This window comes from Curcuma longa, chromosome 1 (assembly GCF_044706935.1).
Source record: "Curcuma longa cultivar G26 ecotype Majalengka, Jawa Barat chromosome 1, ITB_CL_G26_1.1, whole genome shotgun sequence".
In the NCBI taxonomy this organism is placed as follows: Eukaryota; Viridiplantae; Streptophyta; class Magnoliopsida; order Zingiberales; family Zingiberaceae; genus Curcuma; species Curcuma longa.
In genome coordinates this window covers 20,173,213-20,191,363 of record NC_133861.1, presented here as the reverse complement: position 1 = coordinate 20,191,363, position 18,151 = coordinate 20,173,213, and the positions used below count along the sequence as shown (strand labels likewise).

General features: G+C 36.4%; 2 protein-coding genes across 4 annotated transcripts; both read right to left on the bottom strand.

Annotated features, from left to right (window-relative positions):
* Positions 1-119: 119 nt before the first annotated feature.
* Positions 120-9,852, bottom strand: LOC141836183 (uncharacterized). Of its 2 annotated transcripts, XM_074723618.1 has the most exons (9): positions 9,723-9,852; positions 8,344-8,372; positions 8,169-8,250; positions 7,308-7,555; positions 5,509-5,628; positions 5,251-5,392; positions 3,423-3,562; positions 3,275-3,310; positions 120-1,138 (listed from the first exon to the last, which is right to left on the bottom strand). In XM_074723618.1, the coding sequence occupies exons 2-9, from the start codon at positions 8,344-8,346 to the stop codon at positions 383-385; spliced, it is 1,527 nt and encodes a 508-aa protein (XP_074579719.1). In that variant the 5' UTR covers positions 8,347-8,372; positions 9,723-9,852; the 3' UTR covers positions 120-382. The 2 variants fall into 2 exon arrangements, with proteins under 2 accessions (XP_074579719.1, XP_074579725.1); XM_074723624.1 differs by lacking the exon at positions 8,344-8,372 and having other exon boundaries at positions 8,169-8,269.
* A 1,007-nt stretch (positions 9,853-10,859) lies between these two features.
* Positions 10,860-15,970, bottom strand: LOC141843786 (zinc finger protein CONSTANS-LIKE 14-like). 2 transcript variants are annotated; one of them, XM_074731819.1, is made up of 4 exons: positions 15,066-15,970; positions 13,549-13,776; positions 11,162-11,415; positions 10,860-11,070 (listed from the first exon to the last, which is right to left on the bottom strand). In XM_074731819.1, the coding sequence occupies exons 1-4, from the start codon at positions 15,879-15,881 to the stop codon at positions 10,974-10,976; spliced, it is 1,395 nt and encodes a 464-aa protein (XP_074587920.1). In that variant the 5' UTR covers positions 15,882-15,970; the 3' UTR covers positions 10,860-10,973. The 2 variants fall into 2 exon arrangements, with proteins under 2 accessions (XP_074587920.1, XP_074587927.1); XM_074731826.1 differs by having other exon boundaries at positions 11,162-11,412.
* Between the last annotated feature and the right edge of the window lie 2,181 nt (positions 15,971-18,151).

Below are 18,151 nucleotides of genomic sequence, written 5' to 3'. Positions count from 1 at the left end.
CACCAGGTATACATATGGAAACTTTAAGTCATATGACTACAAGAGGCTTCCAGTAGCAAGAAGGTGCAATAACAACTCAATTCAACCCACTAAAATCTGAAAACATGGTTTTGATATTCATTACTACAATGTTCATGATATGTCCATAGTAAAATATTGTTCTCATTTGTCAACATTACAGTTCAATCTCTTAAAACACAACACACTATAACAGTATCTTCAACTACATTACTGTAGGTAAATGCTAATCATAGAATGTACATGCTTAAGCTTTCGGTCAAAAAAAAAAAAACAATTTAAGTTTGTACATGGATTCAAAGTGAGTTTGCATCAGTATATGGGGCATCAGCCGAATCTTTCATATAACCTAGCCAAAAGACAGTTATTGCCGGGTCAGCGGAGGCGGTCCTGATGGCAATGGTGGTTGAACAAGATTGGGTCCTTCGGGAGGTTGAAAGCTGTAGAATGGACTTGGAGCACTTAGGTTGGGATGCATCCCGTACATCAGATAGTTTGGAAGAGGTGGTGGAGCTGAGCCATAAGCGTAAGGGACGCCTGTCATAGGCCCTGCAACAGACTGCATGAACTGGACAGAAGCTGATGGCGATGGAATTGCAAGTGATACAGACGTGGATGGTGGCTCCAGATTTGGAGATGGAGATTGCAGAGGAGGAAGCTGATGCATTGCTTCTGAATGTGAAAATATGGGCATTGGCACTTGGAGCAGTGGGTGAGGTGGCGGCAAGCTGTTTTGTAATTTAGGCCTCTTGCTGTCAGGGGATTCTTCTTTATTAGCCTGGCCGAGTACACCCTCTGATGCAAGAGATGAGAGGACAAGACTCAGCATTTGGGCTGAAGAGGCAGATGCGGTGAGTTTCGCTGCAACTGCAGCAGCTTCTGTTTTCCTGTTCTCATCACTTAGAGAAGCTTTGATTTCAGTGAGAGGTTCTTCCTGGGTGCATCTGCTTAGGGTGATTTGTGTATCAGCAGCAGAGCTGGCAGTAGCTTCTGGTGCAAAGCCAGGAGGGGTAACAGAGAAGGCCTGTGATGACTCTATGGGGTTCTGTGTGTCCGGCTGCTGTTCGACATTGAACTGTGATAAGATGTTACCCGTTTGCTTGGATCGTAATTCAGCAACCTGGAGAATATGTGAGAAGCAATATGACCAGTTTGAAAAATAAATTTTGAAAACCAACAATGACCAAACTACAATACCATGAAAAAGAATCATTACTTTATCTTTAAAAAAATGCATGAATATGTGATACAGTATTCATCAAACAAATGCAGCTTCAAAGTAAATTACAGTTGCTAAATAGAGAAAAATGGCATGAAAATTAACATTCTGCTATTTGGTCCAACAAATTTTTGTATTCCATAGGTAAGATACTAACCTCTCTACTAGAATAAATTTTAGAAATCCTAAGGTATACACGTAGAAAATTAAATTTAGATGCATTTTCCTAAACAATTATTGCACTTCAATGACTGTTATCAATAACATTACTGTCCTTTATGTCGACAAAACTGAGAAATTGACAACTGTTGATGCCATAAGAAGAATCCAAGGACATGCTATGGATATGACTGCCATTCCATTCTTTTGGTGAGATCACTGCAGTTCTTTAGCCAGCAAAAGGAACCCTGCCCTGTGCTGCTAAGGCACTTTCAAATCGGCATGTGATGCACAGAATAAGACCTAGTGAGGACTAATCACTGAGAATGCCAAAATCATGCAGCATCTTCAGTACCAACTTAGCTCCATGCTACTGCTGGTATGATTTGGCTTTCTGAGCAAATTAGCCATTAAAGATGGACTCTAGACATCTTGGCAGGCTCCAAGATTTGACAACTCGAGATTTGGGAGTAGGTTACCCATCTGAAAATGCCAATCCAATGGGTTTTTGCCATGTACTTGTCCAGTCAAAGGTAAAGGGATACAGAAAGAAGGCTAAGCCTATGGAATCATCAGTTTCGGTTCTTGATAAAGAGAAAAATAGTAGGCACGTTGTTGAAGTACCAGCAAGGGAAAATACATCTGGTAGGGAACTGATCACAAATCAGGAATTCAGAAAAAATGCATAGACTGCTAAACAAGTAGGCAGAAAGTTGAGAATATCAAGCAAATGGAAAATGCAGTAAGATATCTCATTTCAAGCTAAACCCTTAGCTAGATTCAGAATGTTAGCCTTCCACTAGAATTAATTTGCAAATACCAATTAGCATGATTTAATTAAAAAGAATTATTTATATCCTTGTTTTTACCATATTTTCCAAGACAACCTCAAACAATCGCATCGCACATGGCTTGTGCATATTTCCAAGGATCTGATAACAAAGTTACTAATCAGCTCTCACATGCTTAGTGTTAAGTGTTTGTTGAGGTTACATTGATTTCCAAAGGGGTAGAAGATAGACTAATGGCTCAACATCCAAATATGCTTTATCAGAAAGGAAGAAGGCACAAACTGATTGGACATGTAAAATAAATTTAGTAAAATTATGATAAGTTCAAAATTAGATCAACAAGTAGTTTATTTTATCGGACCGTTATATTTTTATTTTAAAAGAAATTATAACTTTTTTATTGCACCATTCCCTTTCACCAAGAAGAATTCAACTTCTAACAAGTTGTCAACATCTTTTTCATTGTTTTCAAATAAACAAGGAAAAGTCATATAAACACTTTCTTTTGATCTTCAAGGAGTCTAATGTAACTTCAGTCATCTTCTCTCTCTTCTAAAGTAGGAAATATTGCAACTCACCACCAAGTGAAATTTCATAGGTATATGAATTGTATCCTAATTACTGAAAATGATAACGATAGAAACTGAAAGAAGGCAACAGGTGAAAAGGTCAACAAACAAAGGTGAACGTCCAAATATCTTCTAATGTGATAGAAAATTCAATGTTGAAAATTGGAATGGTAACGTGGTATGTTGCAAGTCAAATAAGCAAGTGTTGATACTAACTTTTCTGGCAGGATTAATTGGGTATATGAATGTAAAGCCACAATCTCTTACAATTAATTTGTCAGCTTGAATCACAAAATATGGATTTAAAGACATGGGAATACAAATACACAATCATGTTTCTTGCATATGAGGGAGCTATAAGTGGAGCATCATTTGTGAAATAAAGTATCTCCAGACATGAATGAATTTTAATGACATTAGAATCAAATTTAACAGTCTTGTTAATCAAACAAAACCCCAACAGTGTATTCTTGGAGCAACCAATGCAAAGATAATTGAAAAGAATATAAGAATATTACCTGGAGTTGATGGCCGATTTGTTCAAGCTTTAACTCCTGAAAATTGATTAACCGTAAAGAAAACCATATAAATAAAATTGACCTAAAATCTTCAGCAAACTTAAAATAAGCTCAGTATGATAAATCTGAACAGATCAACCAGATGCACCTGCTCATTAACTGCTTCTCTTAAATATGAGATCAGAGTTGATCTAGACGATTCAGATGCTTTCAGTTGTTCAATGCACTCTCCTAGAATGCCATGCTTAATTTGTAAGTTCCCAATGATTTCAGATCCATTTTCACTTCCTACTCAACAACCACTGAATTAGTTTGGCAGTGTGATGTCAAATAAATAGAATAAATGGGAACAGATAGGCTTGAGTTATAACTGGCATTATTCAACAACTACTTAATCATACAGTGAATCAAAATCCAAACATGGTACAATAGAGATGCGTCTAACTATCAGTGCAGTATAAAAATGGTTTTATTTATGTCTAGAAGATGAACTATAAATACTATTAATATATAGAAGAAAAACAAGGATTTGAATATGATTCCTGATGCCACCAAATTTATGATACTATTATATTCACCAGACAGTTATTGTGGTGCATTCTGGATGAGAAAGAAACATCTAATAATTGTATAGAAACAATAAGCAATGGATATGTTAATGGTATTATCAGTGCTAGAACTTTTGAGTGCAACAAATGAGTTTTTAAAATTGTATGTCTAGTATTTAAATCACTTCTTTTTTTTTACCTTAATACTAGATGAACGTCAATAGCCTTCTTTTTTTGTGTATGTTATTTGCAAACAATATTGTGTTAACAAACAAGAGCAAAAATAGCAATTTAATGTATTTAATTGATTTGAAAGTTAATGATATAGCCTAGGGATAAAATTCATGTAGGCATCCCAAGTAATTACCAAAAGCATGACTTGATGCAGAGGAAACAGAATAAACTTGAAACATTAAAGGCGAAGAAAACAGATAAACTAAAGATTATAACTCAAGTATAACTCAAAACTGAATATATGAAATGTAGGTTTAATGATGAGAGAAAATAAATGAAGGAACAACTGAGATGAATTGATATGAAATATTATGATTTTTTAATATCTTATATCTGTCATTGAACAAGAAGATATTAGAGGGAATATAATTAATTGCAGAAAACATAAGCGACTGAAATGAAAAGAGCACATGAAGTCTTAGGTGATCATCAAGTATAAGCGACTGAAATGTGGCCATCCCCCTAGTGTAAAGGAAAAAAATTTATTAGTTTCGTTAGATTAACCATACTATACAGCTTAGACATTAAGCATTAAGTAAACAAGACATGCAAAAACAAAATGGCATTAACTTGTACACGTCCTTGAACGTATTTAAAAGTAATTGAACTATGATTTGGATATCAAAATTAGATAACACAACAACAAATTGTCAGATCAAGAAAATGTTAAGGTGGTTCTATAAGTGATCCTGGCAATTGAAATTACTGGTGAATTTATAGTTTGAGCACTATACTCAAAGATGATATTTTTCTAATGCCTAAGAGAACAATCATCCCTGGATGTGCATTAACACATTCTTCTATCTTGTTACATTAGCTAATATGTATTTGTCCATATTGCAATATCATGCCACTCGCAAACAAAAACATTTACTTTATTAGTTAACAAATTCTTGGTGAGAAATCAGAATGTTGTGTTTATCAGCAGAACATGAGCCCAGGATTGACTTAAGACTTTTGTTTAGCAAGAAGCAATCATGAAAAACATACAAACAAATTACTTCAAATTGTTTAAACCTATAAGAACAAAATTGTCAGATAATGAATAAGCCACTAGCTGAAAGAAGTATGTTTTCTATAGGTTTAATCCATCATTGCATTCCAGAGGCAATCACCAATTTCGTGCTACAATTGAACCAGGAATAATAAAAATGAAATTCAAGCAAATCCTTATGAACAGGTAAGGAAATATACCTATTTCAAAATCACTTCCCAGTTCCTTTTCTAAATTTTCAATGATGTTAAGAGCACCTTGACATTTTCCAAATAATGAATCTTCATCACAAAGTTTATCATAGCTTGAAATGATCTTTTCTAGTATTCCACTAGATTGCTTCTGCACGTATCAAACAGACATATAAACGCAAAAGTACAGCACAGAACTTTCATGCAGAAACTTTGGAATCAGTGCACAGGCTTACAAGAATACACCCCAGAACTAAAGCTCCTTACCAAGTTTTGAGTAATGACCTTTCCATTGTTATTTTTATCTTCAAGCTTCCTTCCCAATATCTCTTCCTTGAGAATTTGCCCCCGTGAACCAAAAACTTTACGCTCTTCCCAAATGTTAACCTGAAAAGATTGCTGATTTAGAAAAGAAAAAGTGAAGTTGCATAAAGATAAAAAAAGAGACTGGTGGATGTCAAGTTGCATTTCTCCAATTATTCAAAAAGATAATGTGAGAACTGTTTGTAGTAATGAACAAGCTGCATTTACAGAATATATGCAGTCTTCCTAATTTCCTAATTATAATTATTATAGCTGTATTAAATTTCTATTTGATGAAAAGTTGGTTTAGTTGAAACTTTTCGGTTAATTTTAAATCCTACACCTATGAATTTGAGTTAGCTACCATTTAGTTCAAGTTTGGCTCAATTTGGAGCCCAATTGGTTGAGGGGTGGAACCAAGGTTTACACTTTTAAATGTGGTTTGGGCTTATTTCTGGAGTTGATTTTTATTTTTTACAAGAAACATTTTGTTAAGACCTACGACATGATTATTCTTCCCATTTTTACCCATGAGCCACTCCTCTCTTCTTGACAGAAACTGAGAAAAAATCTCATACCTCTACCTCTCTTCTCCTCCAAGAGAGTTTTCCATATTCCTTCTCCATTTCTCCTCCCAATGGCACCATTTGAAAGAGGATTTGTGTGGGGATTGAGGCCAGAAGTGCTATTCTACAATTATCGCAGGTTTCAAATAATGTTTGCTAATTTTTATAACTTGTTTCTCCAAATCCGAATTCAATTAATTGTAGAATTCCAATACTTTTATTTTTAGAAGTAAGCATATTAAATAGATGAAGCTTATAAGAGTAAATCATATGAATTTATCTGATATGCATTGAAGTAAAAATGAATAAATATAATTTTTAATTCAATTATCTGATTGATATAGTAAAATAGAAAATCTAAGTGAAAATGATTAAATGAGTTAAGCACGTCTCAGCATGCTTCAACACATGTTGAATATTGGTATAATATAGTATAATAAATTTTCAATTCAATTGAATATGCAATTGCTAGTCTTATTATAAGTTAACAAACTAAATGAAAGTGTATTAAAGGAATAAAGCTTATCTACATTCATCACAGCAAGCTTTGATTTGTGCTAAAGCATGTCGAGTGTTAACACAACACAAATTTCAGTAAAGATCTCAAATGTACTAACATTGAACAAATGAACATTTGTGAAATGAAGTGGTCATTTTTACAATGCAAACAGTTTGCATTTGATGAAGGCACTAAACACATTGAAGCCATCTGTCATTTTATAGACATTCACTTTACTCAAGATCTTGTTCATGATAAGAAAAATTACACTTAACCAAAGAACATATTATCCATATTTTTAAGCAAGTCACTCAATGGTACTATATTACACGTGGAAAGATGGGGATGACAAATATACATGCTCAAATTTGAATAGGGTGTTAGAAATAAAGAGTTTAATTCCAATGGTAAGAGTTATTAATTTGGTGTGATGCTTACAAACACGAATGTAATAAGTTTGGTATACAACAAAATCATATTATGACCTCAAACCTTATGAGCATTTTTTTAAGGGGAAAGTTCCACAATCAAAGACATGCAAAAATCAGGTTATGGCAGAAATTTCATTGTAAGTACAACGTTGTAAAATGAAATCCTCAATGCCAATTAGTATAAAAAGAAAATGCAAATAATTGTGCTTCACTGCCTCCAAATGATGATATAAAGATGTGAAAATAATGAGAAAAAATTTAAGTTACCAGTCTCTGTACAGTTTTCCTTCCAATATCACCTCCATTAGCAAATACATCAGATAAAGCATCAGGAAGCACTTTCCAGAATTCATTAATGAATTCAAAACCTTTTCGCCGGCTGTTCTGCAAGATATCATTGGCAAGATACAAGAAGGATATTCTTTGTTCCCTAGGGGAGCAATAGAATTGACGTTCCCACGTTTCAACAACTTGCTTAGCTTTGTTCCGATGGAAGATGCACCAATGTGATAAAGCTAATTCATAGTTAAAGTGTAATAGATCCAACAAGTGTTTGATTGCTTAAAACATCTTAGAATCCTGTGTTCAACAGTATCAATTGTTTAGCAACGATAGTTTGTTTATAGCAACAAATAACAACAGCAATGGAAAACAAACAACATGAAACAAGATTACCATGAAATATTGAAACTAAAATGAAATTAAGAATAATGGATTAATTTCTCTTGGAAAGGAAGAATTACCTCCGAAATACTAAACTGGAAAGCTTGTCAAAGGACGCATATTCACAGAGGAAAAACAATTAAGAGATGGAGTATTTTTTCAAAAAAGGAGAAAGGCTATTCTTACATCAGCATCATGGTACACACAAAGGTCCTAAGGGAAATAGAGGGGTGTTTGAGTAGCAAATTGAAAAGATAAAAATTGTAAATAAAACACAATGTATTTTGTAACAAACTAATCTTGATCCAATGAAAATAAAACTCAATCAAGAGAGGGAACTTTAAATACACACTTCTTAAAAGGTTTGAAAGCAATTGAACAATTACTTCTAAAATCCAGAATATTTCTTCCTGGCACTTTATGCAGTCATGTGCACCAGTCAAAAGAAATAATGGATAAGGATACTCTCTATACTCTGCTGTGAATTATTAAGTCTGGCAAGCTTATCCACCAAAATCTGCCCATTGAATGATCCATTCATCGTTCCTAAAAGGAAATTCAGTATGCTGGAAAACAGAAAAATGAATTGAATATCACTAGGATATGAGACAATGCCAAGGAAGAGATATGAAATTAGATGCATTTTCACAGAAACATAGAATGCAAATCCTACAATTATGAAATTTATCCTTAGAAAAGACTTAACAACAGAAAATTAACACAGTGAAGAAACTATAATTGCAAAAGTTAGAATTAACAGGATTTGGCTCAAACATTTTAGTACTTGCTGACAAAATTAACAAAAATAACTTGTTTTTTTGTCATTCAAAAAAAAAGATTAAAAAAACTAACACTATTTTCAAGAATGACAGAATACATAATAGATGGCTAAACAAGCAACAAGGCTTGTTCAAGCTGAAACAAGATGTACAGCATTTGTTACTCTGCCACAGCATGCCATGGAGTTAAATGCATTTTTAATGAATTGTGAGAAGCAGGTGGATCAAAACAGACAGATCATAAGCACATTTCAAAAGGAGCTGCATGGATGTAAATCTGATTTTGTTGTTTTTCATAACTATCTATTTACACAATAATTAATGACAAACAACAGAAGAAACGACATTACTGCCAAATGGAGAAACCTCTAATCAACTGTCAAAATACTGATGTCCACATCCTTATGCAACTTTGAGCTACACTAAAAATTAGACTGAAGGCACGTGCAGATACTGAAAGAATTCATATGTTATTATAAGAAAAGTAATAGCCAAAGGTTGCCACAGTCTCATAAATGCAAGTAACAACAGGTCACCACTAGCAACTGGAATTGATTATGTCAATACCTCTCCTCGATATGTGGTTAGACCATGAAAGAAAGATTCAAATACTGTAGCTTATGACAAACTAAATGGCAGTGTAAAATGAAACAACAACAGATACTTTATCACGAAGAATGCCCGAGCAACAAGTACCCTTGGCCTAGACCTTAGGGGATTGAATGTATCAACTACAATCAGGGGTAAATACTGCCTTGCAAGACAACGTGACTAAAGAAAAATTCACTTCAACAGATAAATGTCAAGGGCAGACTTAGATCCACTAACCAATCAATTTCTAATCGCAAATAGCCAACAAGAAGTGAGCAGATGCAAGCATATGAGAAGGGAAAAAAAAGGATTATCGGAGGCCATATCCCATAAAGATCACAACTTCAGTGCAAAATCGTCGATGTTGCTGCTTTACCAGATACGTAATAAAAAAATTCCGCGCTCTATCAGCACGTCATCCTTAGGCCATTACAGCCTACGACGATCGCAAAAAGACGAATCGCCCTAGATTAAAGAACAAAAAACATACGGGAAGTAGTAATTCTCCCATAAAAGAAGGCATTGGAGGAAACTTCCGTACTCGAGGAACAATTTGCGAAGGCAACCAGCAGAGCAGCGTCAAAAGAAAGCAGGAAGAGGGGAAATCAGTTGAAAAGGCTCGAACAAGAGAAGCCATTGGCGATCTGACCTGAAAAAACTAGTGCATCCGCTGCGGAAGCGAGTCTATGACTGCAATTTGCAGAACTCTTGGTCGGTCCGATGCCGGATGAAATGGTTAGGGTTTTCTTCCTGCGTTAGGGTTTCTGGTCGGTTTGGCGATGGCGTCCGCCCTTTCAATTCTTTTCTATCGATTAATAAATTAATAGAAACTTTGGATGGTATCAGTGTTTTTTTTTTGCCTTTGTTTTCATTTACATTTTAAATATTTCTAACCTTTTTTCTCAAAATATAATAATTATTTAGTTCTTCCGTTAATAAATCAAATCTCCAATAACTCCTATTCTTATTACAAAATTACATTTTTTTAATGTATTTAATATTTTAAAATATTTTTTAAATTATCGAAAATAAGCCTCGTTCAATTTCTTGAAATTTATTAAATCAATATTTGCGACAAATAATATTATCATTTAAAAATGAAAGTAAATAAATTTGCTTAGTAAACAAGATACGTTTGTCCATCAAAATAAATTAGACAAATTAAACAAGTCAAATTCACTCTACTAGTTTTTTCCTCCTTACAACTAAATACAAAAAACAATGATGAATTTTTTTTATTTCGTTCTATTATCTTTTTTATTTTATCTCGTACTGCTCTAGCGCATTAAAACAAATAAATTGTGAAAATAAAAAATAAAATAAAATGAAATCTTAGCGTTGAATCACATCTTTTGCGGCAAGGTTATAAACTTAAAGCAGCTAAATAACTCCATAATATCATTGCGACTAAGAACTTCATTATTATATTTTTGTTCTTTACAAAAAAACAAGGATAATCGATTGAAATAACTTCTGTTTTAGTTTATTTAATAAATAACCAAGATTTTTTTTTAAAAAAAAGGCGTTTCTCATATTTAATAAATTTTTTCCAGCAAACGCGTCGATCGCAGCGATCACCGACGCCTGAATTGGCGCATTGGCTGGACTTGATCGCCTCGTGCGACATTTGTACTGCAACGAGGGTACCAGTCCGATTTCACTTTAGATGTAAGTTAATTACTTGAATGGAAGATATAAGAAAAGAGAAAGAATAAACATTTTATATGTTTTTTTTGTGTATTTTCTATCCAACTAGACACTATGTATGACAGTCAAATTACTGCACTAGGAGCTATACATCAAACAAGAACAATTTAGAATTTGATCAGCAACAAGAGCTGGCCTATTTATAACAGCTTACCTTTAATCACAACTCCATTTTAAATCCCGTTTTGAACATCTATTCCTCCTCAGTGGACTTCACAAATCGACCCTTCACTCTCTTCCTCGTGTCAGCTCTTGCCTTCCTAGACTCATAACGAATCTGTTTATCGTATCTGTGCATAATCCAAATCATAACATGTCAAAATCAAAACACATTGATCTGTGAAAATTAAAGTATGAATGTGAAAGCTTTTATATGCATGCCTGCGAGTTTTCTTCTTCTCCCTATAGCGTATCATGGCGTTGCCCCTGTTTTTGGCCAACAGCTCGCTGTCCATCTTTGTTTCTTTGATCATGTCGTTGCCGGATGATGTTTCCCCGAAAGAAATTTGTTTGACACTGCCATGATCTTGCGATGAAGTGACCATTACGGCCGACATGTTTACCGAGGAGGTTGGTCCTTTAACTGAGTAGGTTGAATTGTGCTTCAATTTGGCTGCTGGCTTTGCTGTGTTCTGCTGGAGTAAGAAGATAACAGAAAGGCCTGTATGTTAAGTTTGGTTTACGGAGTAGAATAACAAAGAAACGAAATTATTATTAAGAAAAACAGGATAGTTATTTGTACGTAAGGAAAGAAATAGATAAGAAATACAATAGAAATAAATATTTTTAGGTGGTTTATGGAATCAAATAGCCACGAAATGCCTATTCTTAGGTTTGATTTGTAAAATGTAATAAGAATTTAAAAAAAAAAAGGGAAAAAAATGATCTCTCCAAACAAATATTAGGACCTCTCAGTCATAAAGCTTATCCAAGAGATGTTTTTTATTTGGATTCAAGACTTTTGGAAAAAAAATTCTAGCCTAGGTGAAGTATGACTGCTTTACTTTGTTATTTCTTTCTATATTAATGGAATACCCATAGAAATAGAAAGTTGAAGAAATGATTCCCTGGGATACACTTTTTTTTATCGAAAAAAGTATTTTAGAGCTTGTTTCTAGTTTAAACCTTTTGATTTTTTGAATATATTTACAAGTTGATCTAACTTATTGATTGATTAGCACTAACCCTAAATTCCCCCTTTTTATAATGAAATCAAGAGCCCACTCGGATGTTATGTTGAGACTCATCAACTGGATGATACCCATCAACTAGATCAGCAGCCTCACTTGCAAGGCAATGATCCCCAAGTCAATTGGGCAGATGTGTCCAAATACAACATCTTGGAGGTGCATAGGAAAATACCAGTTCCATTTGTGAACTGCTCAAGAAATCCCAAAAGCATACCAACATCTTCTTTAGTGTGCTAAACCCACGCCACGATACCTCCATCAGAAATTTGAAGGCAATGATACGGAAAAGAATTGCACCTCGACCCATCACCTCTACTGAAGGGTTCTAAGTATTCTACTTGTTCCTTCCACTACCAAAGAGTTCTAAGTATTCTACTTGTTTCTTCCTCTGCTGAAGAGTTCTAAGTATTCTACCCGTTCCTTCCCTTAAACAAAGCTCTCTGTTTGCTTCCATATCCTTGCTAGCTAGTAATGATCTCTTACAACTAGCATTGCTATTCATGCAGATTAGTGGTGAATCCAAACAGCTACTAGACATTTTTTAGGGTTTTCAGTAACCAGGAGAGTGGGAAAAATAAGAACAGCTTCAAAAGTACGTGACTTTCAGATCAGGTGGAAGGTGCTAGGGTTAATCTAAGACTTCCATTTGAGGGGTTGATGAAATTGGATGGCCAGGATATTTTTAGAGTGTTTAACCTGCCTAGTAAGATCCCCTACCTTGCTCGCCCAAGACCAGCCAACCCGTTAGTCCACAACCTTCTGGTCAAACTAGCCGTTATTGACTTCCTTGACTTACCATGTCCAACCAGTCCACCTTCTCAATCTAACTGACTTGACTCAGCCAATCCAACTAGTATATCCTACTTAATCGATTCATTCAGCCCATCGAACTCGTCTGTTTGGTTCACTTGACCATCTAGTTTGCCTGATAATCTCTACCTAAATTGGCTTGTCTAGCTCGCTTAACCTATCCACACTTGACATGATCAACATGCTTGGTCCTCAAGCTTGATCGATGGGGTTAACCCAACAGCCACAATAACTAAAACTGGCTCTACTAGACCCATCCAACTTGCTCGACTAATTCAACTTGTCCAACCTATTCAAGTGGATTGATTTTTTCTAGCTCCTTTGGCCTAATTACTCTGCTTGTCTTCTCTTGCCTTGCATTCCTATATTAGTGATAATATATATTTATTGGAGAGTTTAATAATGTGTATTATTTGAAGAAGGAATAGATATTTCTAGATAAAGTAAGGAGTCCATATTCCTAAAGAATAGAATAGGGAATCACTTTTTTTTGCAGAAAAGAATAGGGAATCACAATTCAATAAGAATTTGGTATGTTAAATTCATTATTGCAATCAAATATAGGAATGTCTATTTAAGAGAATTCAAAGGATATATGATAGTTAGGACAAAAAAAAAGGAAAAGGAATAGCTCCTAAATGGAGAAGTCTTAATCATAAAAGTTGTGAAATATGCGAAATATTACTTGATGGATTATGGGGAGAACAGAAATCAAGATAACAACGAACATATTATGTAAAGTACTCAAGAAACAAACAGCATCCTTACGTTATTAGACTGTATGTGGTGCGCATTAAATGGCAAGATGTCATCATTTGAGGAGCGACAACTTGGGTCGCCTATGTTATCCACAATTTTCTTAGTTGTGAATGAATTTTCCTTGAGAAGATCATCGTAACTCTTGATCACGAAACCAGCGTTGTTGACGCCATATGCCATTTCAAGTGCACTATATTCCTTCTGGTCTCTTGATCTCCCAAGGTTAAAATCCCATATCTGAGAATTTCAAATATTGTAAGAAGACAAGATATGAGACACAGATTGGCATAGAAGAAACTAAAAAGATTCATATTAGTTCAACAATTAAAGTAGCATGGATGCTACTTACATTAGCTAGTTTGATTTGTTGGAAAAAAAAACAATTGGGATACTGATAAAAGATGATATTATGCAAGTGTGGATTTCATATTAAAGTAACTGTTTCATTGTAAGTAGGTATAATCTTTCAATTATTATGTTATCGAAAGAAACATTGGAGTTCAGCTTCATAATGTACTTTCCTTGTATGAAAAACATAAGTATCCACAGTATGAATTAACCTGCTCGAGGGACTAGTTTCTGCACTTGTCCTCTGCACTGTCGCTGTAAGATTCATTAATAAATCTTACAAAATGTTCAAGCAGAAGATAGTGATATTTGTTCCAAAATTCGAGTTTTATCTTATTATATTCCAGATAATAAACAGTCGAACTGTATGGGCAATGTTTCAATGTTTGTGTCACACAACCAAACTTTTGAGAATATTTTACAATTATAATGAGGATGAAAATTTGTCATTTCGTATCTAAAGACAAGCTCAATTGAACGATAAAAAAAAAGAAAAAATATTTTATAATCCTTATCGAACATACAGAATCTCAGATGTAAATAAAAGACTTGCAAGTAGCTGGTGACTGAGGCAAAATTGAAATAGGCAACAAAATTCTACAACAATGTGCATATTGTAAATCTAATATTTTTAACCTGTTGGGATCTAAGGTTCCGAACAGTTCAACATCTAGAAGGACAGTTTTGGGCCCAACTATTCAAATCTGGTGTAAACATATGACAAATTTCGGCGTTTGGACCCATCATCATCGTTGTCATCCCAATTATTCAGATGTAGGCAACAATCTTACTCTTTTATTTAGCTGTAAGCAAAGCTACCTCATTAATAATATTCAATTAATTATATTATTTTATATTATGTTGACTAATATCTTGGACTGTAAAATCCTCAAAATTATCATCGAACAGTCTAAATCAAACACTGTTTACCCAAATGGCATGTAAATCCTCAAATCAACAATGGTCGAGCAACGTTGACGCAACGCTTCCTTCTCCGGAAATTGCTCTCGCGGTTGAGAAAATATTTTGAAGCATCATGCAAACGACCGTGATTAATAAGTCTTTCCATAGAAAAAACAATTTTAATCCAACTATATTTAGAAAAGTAAAGATAACTTGCTAAAGTAGCTGCCAACAAATTCAAGAAAAGTCAAGACAATGAAAATTGAGAAATTAACCTGCGCGGAATTTTCCGAGGGTCCGTATTCCCACGGCAGATCGTTCTCCTCCACGAGCCGATCGTTCCCCTTCAGCTCGGTCGGTTCAAGCATGAGCAGTGAGGTGAACGGCATTGGCTGAGACTCCTGGAGATCCTCGAAGCTTCCTGCAGCAGCCCGGCACGGCGAACTCGGGCTAAGATCGCCGGCCGCGGCAGCGGCCAGTTCCGTCCTGGCAATCTCCATCAGTTGCTGGCACAGATGATGCATATTGTGGGAGTTCCTTGGCCGCTTAACCCCCACGCTCTGGATTTTTGGGGCGCATGGCACATAGAGGTCCTTAAACTCTAGATCGGCTCCTGGAACTGGATCCAAAGACGACCAATCGAAGATAAACTGATCGGGAGGAAGGTTTACAGGTTGAGGAGGGGGATGATCCAGATCCTTGGAGGCGGCGAGATCGCAACCCCAGGAGACGGCGAGCTCGAGGGCGGTGGGGCATCCGGAAAACCCCTCGATCGGGACCACCGGGTGGTGGCGATGGCTCGCTCCGCCCCCTCCATCTTCGGATCCACCATGTCCATGCGAGTCCCAGTCGCAGTCGGCGCATAGGGCGAGGCCGTCGGCGACGCACCGAGCCGCGGCTGGCATCGCCCCGCAGTTGTCGCAGATCAGCGAGCGCACGTGCTTCTGAGACAGGGTGTTGGCCGTGTGCACGAGGCGGTCACAAGCCACGCATAGCCTAGCCGAGTCCGCGCGGCAGAAAAGCACGGCCGCCGCCTCGCCGCAGTATTCGCACGCCGCACGCCGCCCCGACGCGTCGTTAGCCTCCGCCATCGCCGTATCGAAGAGCAAGGCTTCAGCTCGAAGAATCTTCGCTAAGAGTGAGAAATCTCGCGCAGATCGATGGCCGGCGAGAGAACCGGAGCTCGTGAAACCGGAGGAGGACGGAGGCGGCAGCAACCCACTGTTTCAGTTTATATAACGAAGCCCATCACCGCGCCGGGAACACAAACTGCGGCGTCACGTGCCAATCACGCCTTTACCCGACCGTGCGATGCGAGTAGAGCTGGACGCCGAAACAGTGTCACTCCAAACACCAAACAGAAAAACGGGCCTCTTGGAGCTAGACATTTGGCTGTGTTGCTGCCGATAAGATTAAAACAGATAAATGCTTTTATATAATAAAAATAATAATAATCTAATACTTATTAAGTATATCAATTTATCTACCCTTTAATTATTTATATATTATCATTTTAAAATCATATCTTCATAATCATACTTTAAATTATGTCTTAGTAAACGTGATAGAGTTTACTGTTCTTTTAACACACTCTGATAATCTGCCATTTATTTATTTTTTCATAAGAAAAAATCAAGTCGTATTCGTATGATGGTCTTCTACACTAACCATCAATTTATGATCTTGACGTATATCAAAAAGACTTTTAAAATATGAATTTAATTAAATGATTTTATCATTTGTTTATCACCTTACTTTCAAACTCTAATTTATATTTATCTTTTGTCTACCCATAAAGTAATATGTTTGGTTTTGACTTTTAACAATAATTAGCTATCTTGTGTTGTGCGCAAGTGATTTCGCGTAGCAATGTTTATCATTTAAAAAACTATAAAATTCTTAATTAAAACAGTTTGGAACGTGATTAGGTGAATTAATAACTGTTAAAAGTATGATTTTGCAAATAAGTCATTAATTATCTGAATATTAAGAGTGAAATCGAAGGGGTTTTGTGTTTCCTTTAAAATCAATTATGTTGATTAATTCCAGCTAATCAAATAATTAAGCGGGACTAATCCCAAAAGGTGATTAACGAAGGCTTCATGCATTTTCTCATGCCCATTGGTGTAGCCAGCGAGGACGAAGGTGATCGTCCCTTTCAGATTTTTTTTTTTAATTAATATTATATAGAATATATATTTTTTAAAATTAATATTAATTAAAATTAAAATATGCATACCCATTTCTCTTTTCTTTTTCTTAGTGGAACTAATCTCAAATCTTCATTGCCATTTTGATCGATAATTCATCATTATTCGTTATAAAAAAAATAAAATTAATCACATATTTAGAAATATCTTAATCTAAACTATCCATTAATATCACTTTTATAAGAAAATATCACGATTTATGTTCCTGTTGAGATCGGCTTCCGGACGCGCCGTCGGACCTGTCAGCATGCAGGGGAAGAGAATGGGTTGCCTCCGCCGGAGAGAGCCTCCACACCGAGGAAGGAGAGAAGATCAGCTACCTGGAGGCCCTGAAACATCACCGGAGAAAGAGGTCATCCTGGCGCCGGGGAGTCCCCGGACGGCCACTCCGACGCTCAAGTCAGCCCAGTTAGGAGGAAGAAGAAGTACAGTAACATAAAAAATACTGTAATGAAATGCTCAGCCCAAAAATATAAAAAGTGTCTCAGAGAGAGAGAGAGAGGAGAGCCATCGGAGAGCCCCTTTTTTGAATACCTTCGGAGCCTTTTTATAAGCATGAGAAGATCTGGATGAGATCTGTGCTGACAAGGCATGATCCTTAAGGAGATCATGATATGACAAGGTATGGTTTTGGAAAGATCTTGATATGACAAGGCATGACCTTGAGAAGATTTTGATATGACAAGGTGTGGTCTTGAGAAGATCTTGATATGACAAGGCATGGTCTTGAGAAGACCTTGATATGACAAGGCATGGTCTTGAAAAGACCATTCTTGATGAGTCATGTCCAAAGATGACTTTAAGCAGACCATTATGATGAGTCGCATGGGCTGAGCAGGCTGAGTGCCGAGCCGAGCCGAATGACAGTGAGGGCTGCTAGGCCGAGCCGAATGGAGGGGCAGGACTGTGTTGCCGAGCCGAATGGCTGTGAGGGCTGCCGAGCCGAACTGACTGCCGAGCCGAAGTGGCTGAAGTGGGCTGCCGAGCCGAATGGCAGTGAGGGCTGCTAGACCGAGCCGAATGGAGGGGCAGGACTGTGTTGCCGAGCCGAATGGCTGTGAGGGCTGCCGAGCCGAACTGACTGCCGAGCCGAAGTGGCTGAAGTGGGCTGCCGAGCCGAATGGCAGTGAGGGCTGCCGAACCGAACTGAC